The sequence below is a fragment of the Leuciscus leuciscus genome (genome assembly GCF_965113295.1).
Source record: "Leuciscus leuciscus genome assembly, chromosome: 14".
In the NCBI taxonomy this organism is placed as follows: Eukaryota; Metazoa; Chordata; class Actinopteri; order Cypriniformes; family Leuciscidae; genus Leuciscus; species Leuciscus leuciscus.
This window is the reverse complement of record NC_138738.1, coordinates 32,155,722-32,174,579: the sequence shown is the minus strand read 5'-3', so window position 1 is coordinate 32,174,579 and position 18,858 is coordinate 32,155,722. Positions and strand designations below refer to the sequence as shown.

Sequence of the window (18,858 nt, the reverse complement as noted above, 5' to 3'; positions counted from 1 at the left end):
CGTTCCTACATCCTCGTTAGCTCATTTTCTCATGGGCGGAAAATATTCTCTGGGCGGGCAAATCAGAGAAAGGGGAGGTAACATTTCTCCTTATGACGTCATAAGGAGGAGATTCAAGATCAGCCCGGTTGAGCTTCCATTTTCTCAAAGGCAGAGAAAGATAGCAAAAGCTCGATTTACACCGATTAAAATTTCTAGAAACTTGGGGACCATATACAGGCTAGGGGAACTCATATTAAAGTTAAAAAACCTCAGAAATTGAAAATTTCATGTCATGGGACCTTTAAAGACAAAAGGTGCATCTGGGGCTACGGGCTCGAGCCATTAAAGACAAAAGGTGACTTACAATAGAGAAAAACAGGACTGGCAGAAACTGTTGTTACTATTATCCTAACCTAACCTTAAAATGCTAACTTCAATGTACTCAACTTTTACTGTTGCAACCTAAATTAAACATTTCATAAATTTGTAATACAACAACTGTTTGCTGTACTTTAGTCCTGCAGCGTGCTATCAGAGTTCCTCTGAAATCCTCCACCTCCCCCGGCTCCACCTGCCTAGAACTGTTACAGGATTTACATGTCTATTAATGAAGCCGCAGCATATCTTACATGTTCACAGCAGCGTTCCGGTGTCTCTGTTAGCAGCAGTAGCAAGCCCATACTTGCTCTGCAGCAGCAGCATAGCAGATCTAGTCCACCAAGATCAAATACATATTCAATAACATGCTAAAACTATTCCGAGGGTTGTAATGATTGAAATGTAAATATAAGTTTAAATGTAAAAATATCTATCTAAAGATAAATGTAAAAATACGGTACTTGCAAAAGAAAGTTAACAACCTATTGTTAAGGTTGTAAATATTGTTACCAAACATGGTTTGAAAATAGATTTCACAGATTAGATTTGTCATTTTATTCTACATTAATTTAAATACAATTACTGTAAAATTGTTTTATACATTTCTTTTTCATTTACTGTGAAAAAATAGACTTTTTAACAAGACAATAGAAGTACCATGTCAGTAAAATATTGTTAACTTGTTAACAATTTTGTTTTTAACCTAATGAAAAGCATTGAAAGGGCATCGCTCAGTGTCACAGTGTCACGCTCAAAGCACACACGACGAAGATGAGGGTGAAACACAAACTTTACTGGTTAAGTTCAGGCAGAACAGAAACAACCACATCTAACATTAACGAGAACCGCCAAGTGACAGAACATACTGTAACAGGAAGTATAAATACACAGGATGAAATGAGGGAACTAACTAGACACAGGTGGAGGAAGATTAACTAATCTGGGACTAACAATAAGTGCAGACAAGACAGACCATAACTGACACACATCACATTTCATTTTCTAATTTATTTAGTCTTGTTTATATTTCTTATTTGTTATATTACTTATGCACATTGTGGTGATTTATGTTGCATTTTTGTAGATGTATAATGGTTTTTATTAACACCTGTATAAGTTAATGATGTAGGCTATATTTTCATGAACTGTACATTTATATAGGCACTAAACTGCCATCCCATAATACCTGAGGAAATGTAATCATATTTTTATGGTAAAAGTCTGGCAACCCCTGCTGGCAGTTTTTTATTTTATTTTTTATCATAAATCTAACAAGAATTTTAGAGATTGATGTAAAGTTGTATTGAATTGATCAGAAGTGTAATTTCAATTTTAAATATTAAAACCAGCTTTATTAATTAATTTGCTTAGAATTACACATTCAACTAAACCCATTTCCACACTAGCACAACCTATAAATAACAAATCACCATTACACACATTATCTTACAAACTCTCTCCTCTTTCCTTCCCTTTCCATCTAGTTGTTTTAACAATTGACAGAAATCTAATTGGATTTTGGAGTATTATGTATTTGTATTATGCATTTGACATACTGAGAAACTACAACTTAGTTTCCCGCAGTGGCTCAAACACTGACAAACACACATGCACATTGGCACGCATACATACACACGTGTCTCCCTATGTGCCAGTAAACCTCTCCATTACAGTGGAGCAGACATTACCACAGGGGTCTGTGTCACTTTCTAAGTTTCATTCTTGTGAATATTGCATACAGTTGAATATTGATGACTTGCACGGATAATTAATGAAGGAAAAGGCTAGTTTTCTGTAAGTGCTTCACTAGATAAATCACTTTATTGATTTATTTATTCAGTCCCAAAGCATGCCTGACACTTTCTCTTTCACACATTGAACATAAATTTGACAGTTGGACAGTTTAACATGAACATGCTCATCATTCACAAAGACGCACACTTACTGAAGAAAATTGGTTTGTTTCATATTATATTCATATTATCATTAATTAACACAAAACTCACAAATGTTTGATTGTGAGATTCCCTCAGTGCATTCTTTTAACACTGGCTTGACATAATGGCAACACCAGCTCAAGGGATTCCAACTGGTGAACAAAAGGAGGCCTATGTGCACTGTTTGTTTGGTGTTGTTGCTCTTTTTTCACCAAATCAGAATGATTTCTGAAGTATCATGTGACACTTAAGACCGGAGTAATGGCTGCTGAAAATTCAGCTTTGCGTCACAGGAATAAATTACATTTATATTACAATAGAAAATACTAAATATATTTCAATAGAAAAGTATTATTTTAAATTGTAATGATATTTCACAATATTTCTGTATTTGGATTGAATAAATGCAGCCTTGGTGAGCAGCCTACGTGAATTTCAAAAACATTATAAAACCTTACCGACCACAAACTTTCGAATAATGGTGTATATCTATCACATTTTGTTTACTGCGTTGTTCACCTTTTTTTTTTTGTACTACTTTTGTTCCCAGCAGGTCAGCTCCATTATGCATTCTAATGCATGTTGTCACCACTAGATGCCAGCACTGATTTATTCTCATTTTATCTCTCCCTCGGCGGGGTTTTCCTCACATTTCCATGACATCAGAGGTCACTGAGACGCATTAATGATCTCTTAACAAACATTTAATTGCAGTTAACCAGTCAGCGTGTAAGTGACGGAAAGTGCTGACGTGATTTCTTTGTGTTGCAGTTGAATGAACTTGAATATGGATAAGGACTTACATTGCTTTAATAAACATAATTCTATCTTTAGATATTCCTCAAAAGAGTGTATTTAGGTGGATCGACACAAACGTATTACTACATTGTTCCAGTAGGCGGTGATACTGTGTTAGATATCAGTTGTCCAAATTGGCTTTTTTAAACAAAGAAACGTTAGATTTTTTCCTTCAAAATTCCCTCATTTCTTATAGGCTATTTCACCCGACTTTTTTTTTTTTTTTTTTTTGGCTTCCTGATAGTCTTTTATTTAAAGTTAATTTGGTCATTTTTTGCTATTATTATGAAGACTGTATGTTATTTCATAAAACACATTTCTGTTGCCTAAATTAGCCTAATGTGAAATCTTCCTCTCTCACTGTAAGTTTATTTTTTTTTTACTCTAACGTCGAGTCGAGATCGATATCATTTCAACAGGAGGATTTCCAGCACCATGGACAGTCCCAAATTTACCACACATGCGAATGCAGTTTGAAGGGCCGAATCCATTTTACTATATTAGCCTACTATTGTTTGGCACGTAAAAGTTTTGCCATAGCATTTTATGCATAAACACTCTTTAATTGATAGATCTAATTCACACTGTAATTGACCTGTCTAATTTAGTAGCAGCCGCTCTTAAATTCGCTGTCATGGAAATCCTACGTGTTGTGTTGTTTGACGTGGTTAGCGGATAGCGATCCGTGTGAACTGTGCCCTCCTCCAGGGCTTCTCTCGCGCATCTCGTTGCACAGTGTCGCGCGAGGGCCCCTCGCGGAGAGACAGACGTCACTGCTGTCAGTTTGTGGCCATTAGTCACATTGGTGGGTTTCAGTTCGATTGAGATGCTGCTCAAAGCAGAGCGCCTCGTTTTCTCGTCTTTCGTTTTAAACAACGACTAGCGGTGAAGACCAAAACGGGAATGAATCACGGAAAGCGACAATCTAGAGGTGGAAAGAAGGAGAAGACGTCGCCGGAATGATCCCCAAAGAGACGCGTTTCCTCGCGCTGCGCTCGTGAAGCTCAAAGGATTCAAAGGGGCGCGCGATCGAGCGGCTCTCGCGCACAGCCAGCCATCAATCATGCCCGTGCGACGAGGTCACGTCGCGCCACAGAACACATTTCTCGGGATTATTATCCGCAAATTCGAGGGTCAAAGTGAGTGTCACCTTCCAGATGTTGCAGTAATGTTTGTTTACTTAATTGCAACAATAAAAGCTGCATGTGTGGCGATTCAGTCGCGGTTTTGTTAGTGTGACCTCTAAATAGTGAGAATTTACCTCCACGTACTGACAGTAGCCTACAACTTGTTTAACGTTAATCCTTTCTCCGATGTCCAAACTTAGAAAAAATGGATACTTTGATTTATTAGTGTTGTAAGTTACTGTTACCGTAAACATTGATTATTTAAGTGGTTAACAGCGCAATAGATTTTGGATAGTGTTTGGACTCTTTCTCCATTAGACTTTATAGGAAGGAAACTGTCCATTAATGTTGTTCAGTGTTCGGCTAACATCATGTCAGCATTTGAAAAATTAAGCGTTTGTGATGTGTTTGAGTGTTAATGTTTACTCGGACTATACCACAGGCACTCAGTTGAGTTGTCCACTGCCAAAATCTTACTCTTCCATGTGTTACTGTCTCTGCTGGTTTCTCTCAAACAAAACTGTTATAGAAGGACAGTTTCTGGTAGACAACATGGAGGACACAAGCAAGCATAAAGGTTTTTGACTAAATATAGGCGTAAGGTGTTAGCTTTAGACCGTCTATACATTTGTTGTTGACATGACCATATGTGCAAAATGTTCCTTAATCAGGAATATTCTGGGTTCAGGTAATCTCAGTCAGTGTTGATTACCAGATTTACCACAAAAAAAAAAATATATTTGAGAATTTAAAAGAAATGTGAAACACTTATTTAGACTTATTTAGATCTTTACACTCATTTGAGGATTTTAGGATTGCATTGTCATGGTGATACATTTGGGAAATTAGACATAATTTTACAGGGGAAAAAGTTAGTAAACAATTATGTTTTCACTCTAAAATCATGGCAACAATGCATATTGTGTCTATACTTTTGAAACGGTAAGTTTTCTTTGTACAAATTAGACTTATACACTCCTAATGTACTGTAAGGTGCTCGCTGTAAATCCGATTTTTTTTTTTTTAAACAAAAGGACATACAAAATATAACCAGCATTATGCCACAAATTCTGCTGATTGAGATTAACATAGTGAACCCTGTGTATATTCATTTAAATTGTTCCATACTTTAATGTTTTCTTGATGCAGTGAGGTTTATTTCTACCCTGCACGGATGATGGGTTTATATTAGTTGTGTACAAAAAAAAAAAAAAGAGTGTGTTGTTTGTGCTAATATCCTCATTAGTTTGAATAGCAGTTTGTCAACAATCACAGTGTAACGGCATAAAATTCGGCCTAATTACTCAAATCTAAAAGTACAATCTAAAAGTACACCCTGCCAAAAGCACAAGTGCTCCTAAGGCAGTATAAGTAACACTTTTATGAAAGCTTTAAGAATGGTTTACTCTATATCCTTTCACCTCAGCTCCCTTTACATACTTTCTTTATCCCAATAACTCTTTTCTGCCCATCTCTACAGACAAGAGATTTGTCATAGCAAATGCACGCGTCCAGAACTGTGCCATCATCTACTGCAATGATGCCTTCTGTGAGATGACCGGGTTTTCCAGGCCGGACGTCATGCAGAAGCCGTGCACCTGCGACTTCCTGCATGGACAGCTGACCAAGCGGCATGCTATTTCGCAGGTAGCACAGGCTCTCTTGGGCTCGGAGGAACGCAAAGTGGAGATCACCTACCACCGCAAGGACGGTGAGTGTGTGAGCTTTACATGTTTATAGTAGTTCAATGAACTTGAGAAAGTCTGTGGGTTGAGTTTACTAAATGTTACTCTGTACATTAATGGTTTGGTTAAAGTAACCTCCGTTTAACTCTGGTGCTCTTTGCATGTCAGGCAGAAATTATAATTTTTTTTATGAAAAGTGTAATGTAGTAAATGAATGTACTATAATTTAGTTTGATTATGCTTTTTATTTAATATTTTGTATTTTTAGGGGATTTGATGGTACCTAATTATATTTACGTTGTATTTATAATCCATTTATTCACTTTTTGAGCGTAGACCTGATAATTAAATTTCCAATTTAAATTGTCATTAATCTTGACTTGAATGTTTTAGAGCACAGACTTAAGTTTGATCTCTCGGAGATCTCTCGGGGCTAGGCCTATCTGTTGGCTGACCAATGACTGACAGGAAGTGAAACATGTTTAAAAACAGTAATTTTTGAAATTCCATTTTGTGATGCTTTTACAGAAATGCATTCAAATTGTTTAATGCACAGCTAGCCGTGGATTATCTTGCTTATATAACATGGTAATTTGTCAACATTGACAATTTAAAGCTGTTATTGATGTTTGCAGTGCAATATTTGACCGGAAGGGTACAATTGATGATTATTTTCGTCAGTTTCGTTAGATGAAGACATAAAGTAGTGCGTAAGATTACATTTATTTGAATGAATGAATTCTAGCATTTATTTGAATTAATTATCGAGAGAGATGAGAGATGCGTACCTGCGCCTTTTCAGCATCTCTCTCTCTTTATTAACAATGAAACTGTGAGTTTAATTACTTAAAATAGTGGTCTAAAACCCCCTTGTTGCTGAGAAATATAATGTAGCGATTCAGTATCAAAGCTATTGTCTAAAGCTAAAAGTCGCAGGGCGGCGTTAAGTTTTTGTGCTCTTGAATGTTTCTGTGTGTGCGTAGTGATATCTCCACTTTCTGTGTGCGAGTATGTGTGTGTGCGCTTCAATGCAATTCAGTGCAGCGAATTATTATAGAACTGTCTCTTGTTGTGAAAAGCATATGCAATGAGGATTTTTTAAAATTTCTTCTATAAGAAAATTGTGATTGTGTATTTACTTTTTTGGTAAATACACAAATGTGCTGTTCACACAAGCAAATGTGTTACGCCTTTTTTGTCACGGGTTGGGGAGATGAGGCGTGGACTCAAAGGCGGAAGAAATAAAGGCTTTTATTAAGCAAAAAATAAAACTAAATACAAACAAAACTACCCCGAGGGGGATGACTTGACTTGACTTGACTTGACTTGACTTGACTTGACTTGACTTGCACAAGGTTAAACATACAACATACATATTACAACGAACCAGCACAGGACTAAAAACACAGGGAGAATAAATAGGGAGCAAAACAAGGCTGATAACGAGGGAGGACAGGTGGGGCAAATTAATCATTAATCAGGTAACAAGATGGGAGGAGCTAGACAATCGACAGGAGAGCACATGGCACAAGGAAACATAAGGCTTGTTCGACTTCATACAGCTCTGCGCAGACCGATCGGCGGCTGACTTGAAGCAGTGCATGCCGGTTAGAAATTTTGTCCGACTTGATACAGCGCCGACGCCACGTGACTGTGACATATGCCATCAAAGTACCGCGAGAGCATTTCGAGAGTAGCCGGAGAACTCAGCCAGCGCAGCTTCTCAAGAGCGGCTGCACTGGGCTGCAGGAGGGCTGATGACGACACAGCTGTCCCACGATTGGCCGGATTCACCGCATGACAACGATCACGTGTGTTTCGTGTTTATTCGAACACCTTTAGTTACTCTAAAGCTCACAAATCAGTTTTTTTATAACAGTAAACACTCTTTTCATGTCGTATGTTATATTGTGTCTTGTTTATCAAATTAAAACTGATTAAAAAACGTATAGACTCCACTTCATTAATAGTAGCAATTATGTTGAACTTTATTCTTGTTCAAACAGACGCTGTTTGAAGCAGTACATAAAGTAGGCCTATTGAATGAAAATGTCTCTGAAACATCTGTGTATTATTTGGCCAATATTACATTTATTTCACTTCAGCTGTGGTAAAGTACGCGAACACCACGTGAGCGGTCACTACGGGAACCAGAAAGTGTCCGACTTCACGTCTCCGTTTGCAGCTCCTCCCCGCCTGCACGCGGCTACTCTCGCCGATCGGTTACATCCAGTCGATGTCGAACACACCTATACATGACAAGCCATGTGCCATGTGCTCACACAAAACAAGACATGAACACGCAGCCAATGAGAACACTCATAAGCCACTTGTTCACACAAACCATGACAACATGAAAGCACACAGCTAGTGTAAAACACAAGCTGTGTGCTACACAGCACAAGACAAAACATGACAACATGAAAGCACACAGCTAGTGTAAAACACAAGCTGTGTGCTACACAGCACAAGACAAAACATGACATGAAAGGACAGGACACAACAACACGTGCAGACCGAAGAGCGTACGAGAAACCGCACGCTCACGTGACAAGACAGAGCGCACGAGAACGAGCGAAAGCTCATCCCGTGCGCTCACAACAGAAAACAAACATGCGGCGCATGGATGTCTGAATCCCGACACAGAACCGAAACCAAACTAGAAACATGCAACAAGACACGTAGACAAGTGAGTGCACGGCTCGAGCACGCTCGAAACCTCGCACTCTGACAAAGACGAGACAAAATCAGGAGTGTCAGAGCTCTGTCACAAAACCAAGAAATGAACTAGACAGAAGTGACAGAACCCTGACATTTTTACTGTTAAGGGACCATTCATACATCAGCACAAAAATGCCGTTAAGCTCTGTGATGTCACTCTTCTGAAATGACCTTTAAATGCTGCGCTGTTGTCTCTTCATCTGCCTTTTAGTTTCACTATCTGCCCAATTTGAGAATTTTTTAGACTTGAGTGACAGGCTGATCACACAGAACCTGTTTTTGCTCTTAAAAACAAAAGACGCTGCATAATATTATCCATTAGTATCCACCCTGCAGAGCCATTACTGATGAATGGAGAAGGCGGCAGGGTCTCAAGATGCATTTTGAAAAACGTGGTGATCTCACTTGAGACGTGGCACAATGGGCAAAGACATACAACTTGCACATGTTTACACTGAAAAACAATTAAAAAGCAGCAGAAATTACTGTACATTGCATCTGAGCTTTATGATTGGTCCAAAGCAGTCTTCTTACGTTTTCGGCGGGAAAGTGACGTCAGTGCATACCCTCTATTGGCAAATCAAGCAAACACAATTGTTGCAAAATAAAATATTGCTGGTTCCTCTATTCATATATAATATTTTTAACTGTCGAGTCAGCCAATTAAAAAACAAAAAAATACAAAGGAGAGAGTATTCATCAGGATATACAGGTCATATATGCTCTGAGAGAAAAAACTAAACTAATGTCCTCTACATTGGACAAAATTAATTGATGAGTGCCTGGAGATAATATTAATTAATACATTATTTTACATTATAACATTTCAGGTCTGAATCTGTTTTTAGAGCAAATGCTGAAAACTTTTTTTCCCCCCCAAGATAATTTCTTCAGCATCTAGCATATTGAATCTCTTGTACAACCAAGCTTCCTTACAACAGCACAAACAGGCCCCCTGTCCACCCGCTGAGAATTCTCTCTACTCAATATTCTTCTTATTCTCAATATTCTCAATATTCTGTACACTTCTTATATTCTCCCCATCTCTCAAAAGTTGATTCTCTAAAGAACCATATCAGGAGACATTGGGCCCTATCTTGCACCCAGCGCAAGTGACTTTGTACACCGATGCATGTATCATTCCTATTTTGCACCGGCGCAAAGCGGACTTTTCCCTCCACAGAAGCACGTCGGTAAGTTAGGAAATACACTTGCGCTCCCGGGGGCGGTTCAGCGCAAAGAGGAGGCGTGTTCCGGCGCAAACGTTCCTTCATGCTATTTTGCAGGTTTAGAAAACAATTGCGCCACTAACCAGGAAAAAAATAGTTTAAAGTCAGTGGCGCGTTGCGCATGTTATTCAGATGCTATTTTAAGGGCGCATGCTTGGCCATAATCAATGTAGCGTGTGCACAACGCGCATACACTTTGATTCTCTCATCTACACAGAAGCAGCTGTTTTCATTTTTGCAAATCATACATTATTACGATAGATAGATAGATAGATAGATAGATAGATAGATAGATAGACGATTTATTATAAAAGCATACATCTAGCTTACACATTTACCCAAATTATCATACGCCTGTTTAACCGAAGTTAATTTGGGTGGGTTTCTCCATTTCAATGTAACTTCTCTCTTTTACGGCCGTGACGAGAGCATTGCTCTCCTTGGCTGTGAACCGCTCCTGGCGCGCGCCTGGCAAATCCGCCGTTACAATAGCAATCCGCTATGGAAAAAGGGCGCCTGCTCTTAAAGGGAATGTGAGATGACGCTCTGATTGGTTTATTTCACGTTACGCCCAAACCACACCTATGAATAATGAAGCTACTTCAGAGCAACCCATTTTAGATTTGCGCCTGGCGCAAGAGTAATTTATCCCGCCGGGAAAATAGCAACAGCGCCGAGACCCGCCCACAAAGTTACTTGCGCTTTGCGCTTGACACTTGCGTTTCAGATCGTTAAAATAGGGCCCTTTATCTGCTTAGTTCTGTCCGGGCAAACCTCATTCCTTGTGCAATGTCTTAACCACAACTATTACACTCATTCACAATTGAAAGTGTAAACTTGTAATAGTGCATTATCCAAACAGGATATAATGCATTAGAGCCATCATATATCATTAATCCCCTTTAAAAATTCAGTAGCAGTTTAAGAGTCTTTTTAATAGTTTCTAACTGAAGTACATTTCAATCATATAATCCTGTCAATCATAATGCTAGCAGCATAAAAAGCACCTGCAATTTATCTGACATCCCCTCTTCATTAAACTCCCTGGCTTTTCTTCATAGTCATGTCCCAGGGGGAACTTTGAGCTACTGTTTCTAGACCTCACTTTATTGTCAACAAAATCTGTCAACTCTGTTCTGAATGCCTCTTAGATATCATAAGAACTAATTGACATGTCATTATGCAGGTTTCCACCCTAGAGACCGCATACAAATTCACTTCTCTCTCTGAGGTGTAAATGAGGCTGCTCTCCTCTCGCTGAGACACAGCACAGCATGTTCTGGACCTACTCTTTATTTTATATTGTGATTTTAGTGGGTTCTACTGTGAATGCATTAAACTGTTAACGATGAGCAGGTGCATGTAGCATATTTAGAACGCCTCTGTCTTTCTCTCTCTGGTTTCTTACCTTCTTCATTTATCATCCTTCTATTCAATTACTTATAAAACAAAATAAAGATTAAAATTAGAACCAAAAGAGTTTAGTATCCTTATGTCTTTTTAGAATCTTTTTAAGCTTAGTTCACTTGTTTATATGTTTTTAGAATTTCATCTACAGTATATGGAATGGTGCATTTGTAACAGCTTCTTGAACAAGAACAAATGTAGGGTGGGGCTTCATTTTGTCCATCAAGAATTGATTGGATCTTTTGATGGTTGTGGTTTGCTATTGCTGCAATCTCATGTGAGTGACAGATTGTCCCATTATGGCGCAGTGAGAAATGTCTTATCAGTTAATCATTACTCATAATCGTTATTTTGATTTAAATCTAGGGCACATGAATTAAGAAAAACTATGTTGTGCACTGCATAGATAAATCATTTATAATAAATCCTGCAATATTCCATTTGAGAAAAAACAACAAAAACAAAAAACAGGAATTGTCCATTTTGATTTAATGATGACTTTAAGGCTTATTTAACACCGAAACCAGAAACGTTTCTTTTTTGAAACTGGATATCATGTAACATTCAAAATTAATCACTTTTAAACTAAACACAATCTGTAGGTGAAAACCAGACTCACAATGTCACTTAATTTCTATTTGAATACGACAGTTTATGGATGGATAAAGCCTGCTGAACTTTTTACATTTGCTATATTCATCACACAGTATTAATGAAAATTAAGTTTTGAATGTCAAATTGTGAGTGAAAATAAATGTAAGAAATTACATTTAAAAAATCATTTTGCTGCTCTTATTGCATGAACACATTAAACATATCAGATAGCATATTTCAGTTTTAATCTAGCTAATTATCACTCATTCAGTTAAATATATAAATTAAATTATAATACTGAAGTAAGAAATTATTGAATTTGAATTTTGTACAAAATATTGTACAAATGGGTGTGGAAAATATAACTTCAAATACTTAATGCCATTGTGCATATTGAGCCCTATATAACAGTTTTTTTTTTATTATTAGAAGAGGGTTCTTTGCTGAACCTAGAAGTTGCTGCTAAAAAAACACTGAATAACCATTGGGTGTGTGGTCATATTAGATGATCCCACACCGCTTATTCCATTTGACACACACACACACACGCACGCACGCACGCACGCACGCACGCACGCACGCACGCACACACATGGTTAGGTGCTCATGAGAATGGGTCATGCCTTATTTAGCATTTATATTGCAGTAGAATGTGATAGCCCTGCATAATTCTTCTGAGACTTCCTGTCTGAGCATTGGCACTATTATCCTACACTGCTGGCTTGGCAAATTCCCTGCTGCAAAGGATTTCATTCAACAAGAATAAAATAAATAATACAATTCAGCTAAACCCATTTCTTACAGCATTTTTGCATTCAGCTTTTGTACGTTTTCATGTTGCAAATACATTACACACAATCCTCCTCTCTTCAGGGTGCTCTTTTCTGTATGTAACATTTAACAAATTCTGGTTTCAACTCAAGTCCTTTATAAGCTGTTCTTGAATAAGTCAGTTAGTCTTTTAATAACAAATAAATTGAGATTGTGTTAGCAATAGCTGAAATAGGGAGATTCAAAATAATTCCTTCGACAATAATTTGTTACAAGTTTTATTTGATTCACAGCTTATATAGTGTTTTGACCTCGACATCCCAACTGCATTTTACCGCAAACTTGCGAATCATTATTGATTTCAATAATGTAGGCTAATAGTAAATGGTGAAATTAACATTAATAAAGATTAATAAATGCTGTAGAAGTGCATGTTAACTAATGTAGTTAACTAGAGTTTAATAAATGGAAGCTTATTGTAAAGTGTTACCGATTTGTTATACACGGATTCAGACGTCTCGTGAGTTCAGTGTTGGACAGATCAGTTGTTTTAACCATTGATTAAATGGAATCGGTTCAAAGGAGTCATTAGTTCGCGAATCGGACGTGTCATTAGCGGACCACGGCACGCGTTGTGTGATTATCCCGGCAGTTTAGGACATCGCACAAGATTTGTGTCAACACAGAAAACATTTAATCACTGGATAGTTTTTTTTTTTGTTTATTCAAAGTGTTTTTTATTTCAGCTGAATGTGCGGAACGCTTTTCAGAGAAGATAAGGCAACGTTTTTTACCACACCCAGCGGTAATTCAGGGGAAAAATCTCTGAATGCTCCACGTGAACTTCGGTCTTCTGATCTTTTACCATCGTGTCAATTCTCAATTGATTTTGATTAATATGCGCAAGGGAGCGAGAGACAGTTTGAAGACGGTGAGAGTGCGCTCGCGCGGCCGGGGCTCTCTCTCTCTCTGATCGTTCTTTCAGTAACATGCACCCTGTCACAAGCGCAGCAATCATCTACATCACTCACCGATCAAATAAGGCTTTGGCGGGACAAAAATTTGCTTTGGCGGACGAGAGAGACTGAGGGAGAGCAGGGAAAGGAAATGCAGCTGAACGAATACGCTGCGTGTTTTAAATAGCGTAAAAAAAAAAGAATAACGAAACGCAATATGTGGTGGCCGGTGTTGATTCTGTGGCGCACCCCCACGAATTAGTCTATGTGTGGGAAACACTGACATGATAGCATCACGCATTTGCTGCAGATTTGTCGGGCACGCACCCATGATACAAATCTTCTGTTCCACCACAACCCAAAGGAGCTCTATTGGATTGAGATCTGGAGACATCTGTGGCATTTAAACAACGCTCAATTGGTACTAAGGGGCCCACAGCGTTCCAATAAAATATCCCCCACACCATTACACCACCAGCAGCAGCAGTCTGAATGGTTGATACTAGGCAGGATGGATCCATGCTTTCATGATATTTACGCCAAATTCTGACCCTGCCATCTGAAGGAGCCTTTCTATCAGCTGGCCATTCTCATCTGACTTCTGGCATCAACAAAGCATTTTTTCCTACAGAACTGCTGCCCATTGAATATTTTCTCTGTAAACCCTAGAGATGGTTGTGTGTGGATATCCTAGTAGATCAGTAAATACTCGGACCAGCCCGTCTAACGCCAACAACCATGTCACATTCAAAGTCGCTTAAAGGGCATATTGCAGGTTAGAGTACCCAGTGAGCCAATGTATAGAAAAATTATGTAGGAACTCGATTTAAATATAAATATATACTTATAAAACGCTATTTAGGCTTCTGGAAAATTTTCCAGCTGCTAAAATTTTACATCCGCATCTGAAAACCGCCAAACCGGAAGTGACGTAACGGGAGGGAGTGCGGTCAAAGTAAACAATAGGAAAGGGGTTGAAATTTCTTTCACAAAAATTTCAACAAGGTCCATAGACAACTAAAAACAAACATATATTCAGCAAACAATAAATAAGTTGCAATATGGAATTAATTGTGCAGGGCTTTCACCGTGAGGTTGAGTTACCAACTAATGAGCATAAATCCTCTTCGTGTGTGTGTGAGAGAGAGAGAGAGAGAGAGAATGCACACAGTACCTACTTGCATCTGTGTTTACGGGAATACTCGAGTTGGCATTTTGATATATTTCTGTTTATTTGGCCGTTTAGGCGCGCAAACGAAGACAAAGGCTACTATGCTTGTCCGCGTTACACTCGGAGCGCGCGCACAGCATCCTGTCAGTAGAATTCAGTTCTCTTTCGCGACTTATCGCGCTTTTAATATTTCTTTTCAATATAAAGCACATCCTGCTCTTTTCTTTCTCATTCATTCATGTTTTGTTATTAATAACTTTGAACAGAATCGTCAACTGAAATATGCGCGGATTGTCAAAAATACGACACATTTATAGGACATAAAGGGTCTCTGCGGCAAAAGTGAAAGTACCAGCGGCCAGTGGGTGAAATGTTTCGAAATGTCTCTTTGCACAGCAAAGCACCCGTTTCAATAAAAGGATATATTAAAGTATATATAGCCTACTTTTACATTTTCGCTGCTGTTCTAAAATGGTTTTCGCCAGCTTGAATCCCAGTGCAGGAGCTGTAGGTTACCACAGAAACGTAAGCAGTTAGTTGATTGCTGTGGTGACTCGTCTTGACACTTGCGAACAGCACTGTACAACTTGAATATTATTATTATCATAAACTTTTCATTAACTTTGGTAGGCTGTACAACAAGGGAAATGGAAGAGAGACGATCTCTGTTGATGTGTCTTCATTTTTTTTATCGATCGTTTGTTGGTAAAGGGTGAGAGACCTTGCGAGCCACATGATTTTTGCCAAAGAGCCAGGTATGGCTCGCGAGCCACAGGTTCCCAACCACTGGTGTACACAAATCAATAGATTCAATTACATGACCATTTCACGAACTGCCGTGAGCCTGGGCTGGTCTGACTGGGTGGGGGGCGTGGCATCACGATGGTGGCTCTCCATCTTGATGTCGGTCAGCCATCACGATGGACGATGATATCGGCACAACCCTAGTATCAGGTAATAGCATAGATAGTACTGGACCCTTACCTGCATGTGTTGTGTCAGCCATTAGGAGACTAATAGGGGACTTTATAAAGGCTTTGAATGGTCCCATTTTGGTGAAAATGAATAAAAAAATAACAACAATCACAACTGTCTTACTGTATAAAAACTTTATATGTAGAAACAGCCAACACAGACATTAAAGTGATTTTGTACAGATTGAAAATGAATTATAGAACATAATATATTATATTTATAATAATTAAGTTTCGGCTGCAGACTAATGACAAACACATAAATGCATTACATTACAAGTTTATGTAGGATATGTTGATGATTTAGATTAAGACAAGGCACATTTTGTTAACCAGATGTAAAATAAGTAATCTCTGATGGATCCATGACCGTCATGTTTCCCGCCGGCTGCCGAACCACATGCTGATGACGAACGCAATGAAGGTGCTGTGACAGTGTGCACTGAAGGAACCGCACCAGCCCGGAGTCTGACTTGGTTCTTGCTTCGGCATCCCATGTTGAACTCCATCATATCACTGGGATTATAATCATCCAGTCTAAAGTGAATGCTACACACTACTGCGTTTTCCGAAGCAGATGCAGAAGTGAAGTCCTGTCTCTTCACCTGCACAAAACGTACCCAGGCACGGAAGATAGCACCGTCCTTTTTCTTGTTCGGAAACCTGTGGACTAGATGTCCTGACAGGCCGTAATTCACAATAATTTACCACGATGATGATAAATTGAAATATAATAACAACCGAAAACACACTGAATCACGACCGCTACTGAATACCAACCTACACTGCACTAAGCGAACACAGAGCAACTATTCCCTCCCGTGACGTAATATGACGTAATGTTGAAAAAAAAGCATTTTTTCAACACGGTCAAAGAAACTGTCACGTTTTCTACTAAATTTGTGCCCTTATGTCTTGCAAAGCAATTATAAATCCAATATTAACTTTTCATATGGTATTTTCATACAAGGTTATTAATCTTGAAGAAAAAAACCCTGCAATATCCCCTTTAAATCACCTTTCTTCCCCTTGTTTCAGCAGATCGTCTTGATCATGTCTACATGTCTAAATGCATTGAATTGCTGCCATGTGATTAGCTGCACTTTACAGTAACTTACTGGCAAATAAATCCTCTGGATTTATATTCACAAATAATCTTTAGGCAACAGAGAATGAATGGGGGAAAAATATAAGCAGCTAAAGAATACATATAAGGTGACTACAAAACCCAGGTGCTGCTCCAAAACGTAGGCCACCTTTGCTCACCATCACAGCTCTCTTTATAACAACACAGATACAGGTTGGTTCCTTAAAACAGGCGTTTAATTCTATAGGTTATCAGCTCATCTTGTTTACGCCGTGAGAACTGTATTCGTAAATGAACATTAGTACAAACACATCAGCAGATTATACAATACATGGTCTAAAAGTAAACGAGATACAAAATGACGCTTTTAATACATTAAGCAAGTGAAACAAATACCTCGTTGGCTGCTTGTTATGAAGAAAGGGCATTGAGTCCTTAGTTTTATGAAAATCCTCTTTACCATCTGCTTTACTTAAGACAGCAATGATTTTAAAATTAAATGCAACTTAGCAGAGCCTATTAGGGGTGTAACGGTTCACAAAATTCACGGTTCGGTTCGATACGATACACTTGTGTCACGGTTCGGTACGGTACGGTTCGGTTCGGTACGTTTTCCATAGGCTACAGCAAAAATAAATAAATGCCAGAGAAATTTCCTTGAATTACATTTTTTTTCAATTATTATTTTATTTAATGAAACTAACATCATAAAGTATGATTTTTTTATTTTTTTATTTTGTTGCTTTTTTTTACAGAGCAATAATGGAGCTATACTTGACTCTTCTTATGAGCATATAAAACAAAATGCTCCTTGGACAAAATGAAATGTAATATTGTAGTAGTAGGCTAGTTATAAACAAAGGTTTATTTTAGTTCAGATTAACATTTGAGGGCAGCAATTGTATTCATAATGTCAAAATAAAACAGACGTAATGTTACTTGAAAGCATTATAGCCCACTATTCCTGACAAACTTCCATACCTTGCAGTTAGTGTTACTACAGTAAATCCATGGTGAATGTTGCTGATCTGTGGACACCGGCCAGTTCATTCATGGCACAATGTTTCTTCCTGGTTTCCACGTCAGCGCTGTTTGATCCGTTAATAACAGAGAAATGTGCATATTTCTCACTAGATCTCGCAGCGATGTTATTACTTCAATGGCGAATTCAAAAAGCATTTGAAATTCAAATGCTTTCTTTACTGGTCTGGATCTCTTGGCGCTGAGTGGTATTGCTTGATAAGGCTCGCGCATAGGGCTCGCGAGTCCCGCTTCACAGGTCAAAACTGATAAACGGTCCACACAAACAAAATAAGAGTAGCTCAGTTTCGTTCCTTACATTGCATTTGCCAGTTGATGTTGTGGTCGCGCCAGGCTCTATGAGCACGCTTGCCACCCGCGACGCGCCTTCATTTGAAATAATGAAATTTTGGTCGGCAGAAAAAATGGTCCAACGAACCGTTCGGTACGTAATGCGTACCGAAAACCGAACCGAAAGCCTCGTACCGAACGGTTCGATACGAATACGCGTATCGTTACACCCCTAGAGCCTATTGAGGCGTCCGCTCATCATCAGTCCATCGAGTGGTGACTCAGTAGTTCTAAAGTAATGCACTCATGCGCCTTATGTTTTAAAGAGCAACAAATTAATTTACATCACAATTACATTTTAAATTGTACCTCAAATATTGCATGAAATTATGGATTTATTTATGAATTAATTATTGAACAAATGCATAGAATGTTTATATAACAGTTAAAATAGTTACACACTTTTAAAAGGTATACCCATATGGAATACACAAACCTCTCAAAATCATAGACAAGTCTTCACTTACCAAGAATTATCATGCTTGGTAGTATTCAGCGCACAAAGACAATGAACTACAGGAAACAGTCTTTAATTCAATAATCCAACTTAGAAAACACCAGCAAACGCAGGAGTAAACACAACCAACAATTGACTACACCGAACAATGAACTCCGGAAACACAGGGCTTAAATACAAACAAACAAACAAACTAGGAAACCAGTTAAAATC

The 18,858-nt window shown here is 38.4% G+C and overlaps 1 protein-coding gene across 3 annotated transcripts in view; it reads left to right on the top strand.

Annotated features, from left to right (window-relative positions):
- Positions 1-3,734: 3,734 nt before the first annotated feature.
- Positions 3,735-18,858, top strand: part of LOC309513756 (potassium channel, voltage gated eag related subfamily H, member 7) — a 77,656-nt gene continuing 62,532 nt past the window's right edge. For 2 of the 3 annotated variants that reach the window (XM_082189747.1, XM_082189746.1), the window contains exons 1-2: positions 3,750-4,234; positions 5,703-5,933. In XM_082189747.1, coding sequence (XP_082045873.1) covers positions 4,159-4,234; positions 5,703-5,933 — 307 coding nt within the window. In that variant the 5' untranslated portion in view covers positions 3,750-4,158. Of the gene's footprint in view, positions 4,235-5,702; positions 5,934-18,858 lie in introns of all 3 variants that reach the window. The other variant, XM_082189745.1, reaches the window with a different exon arrangement.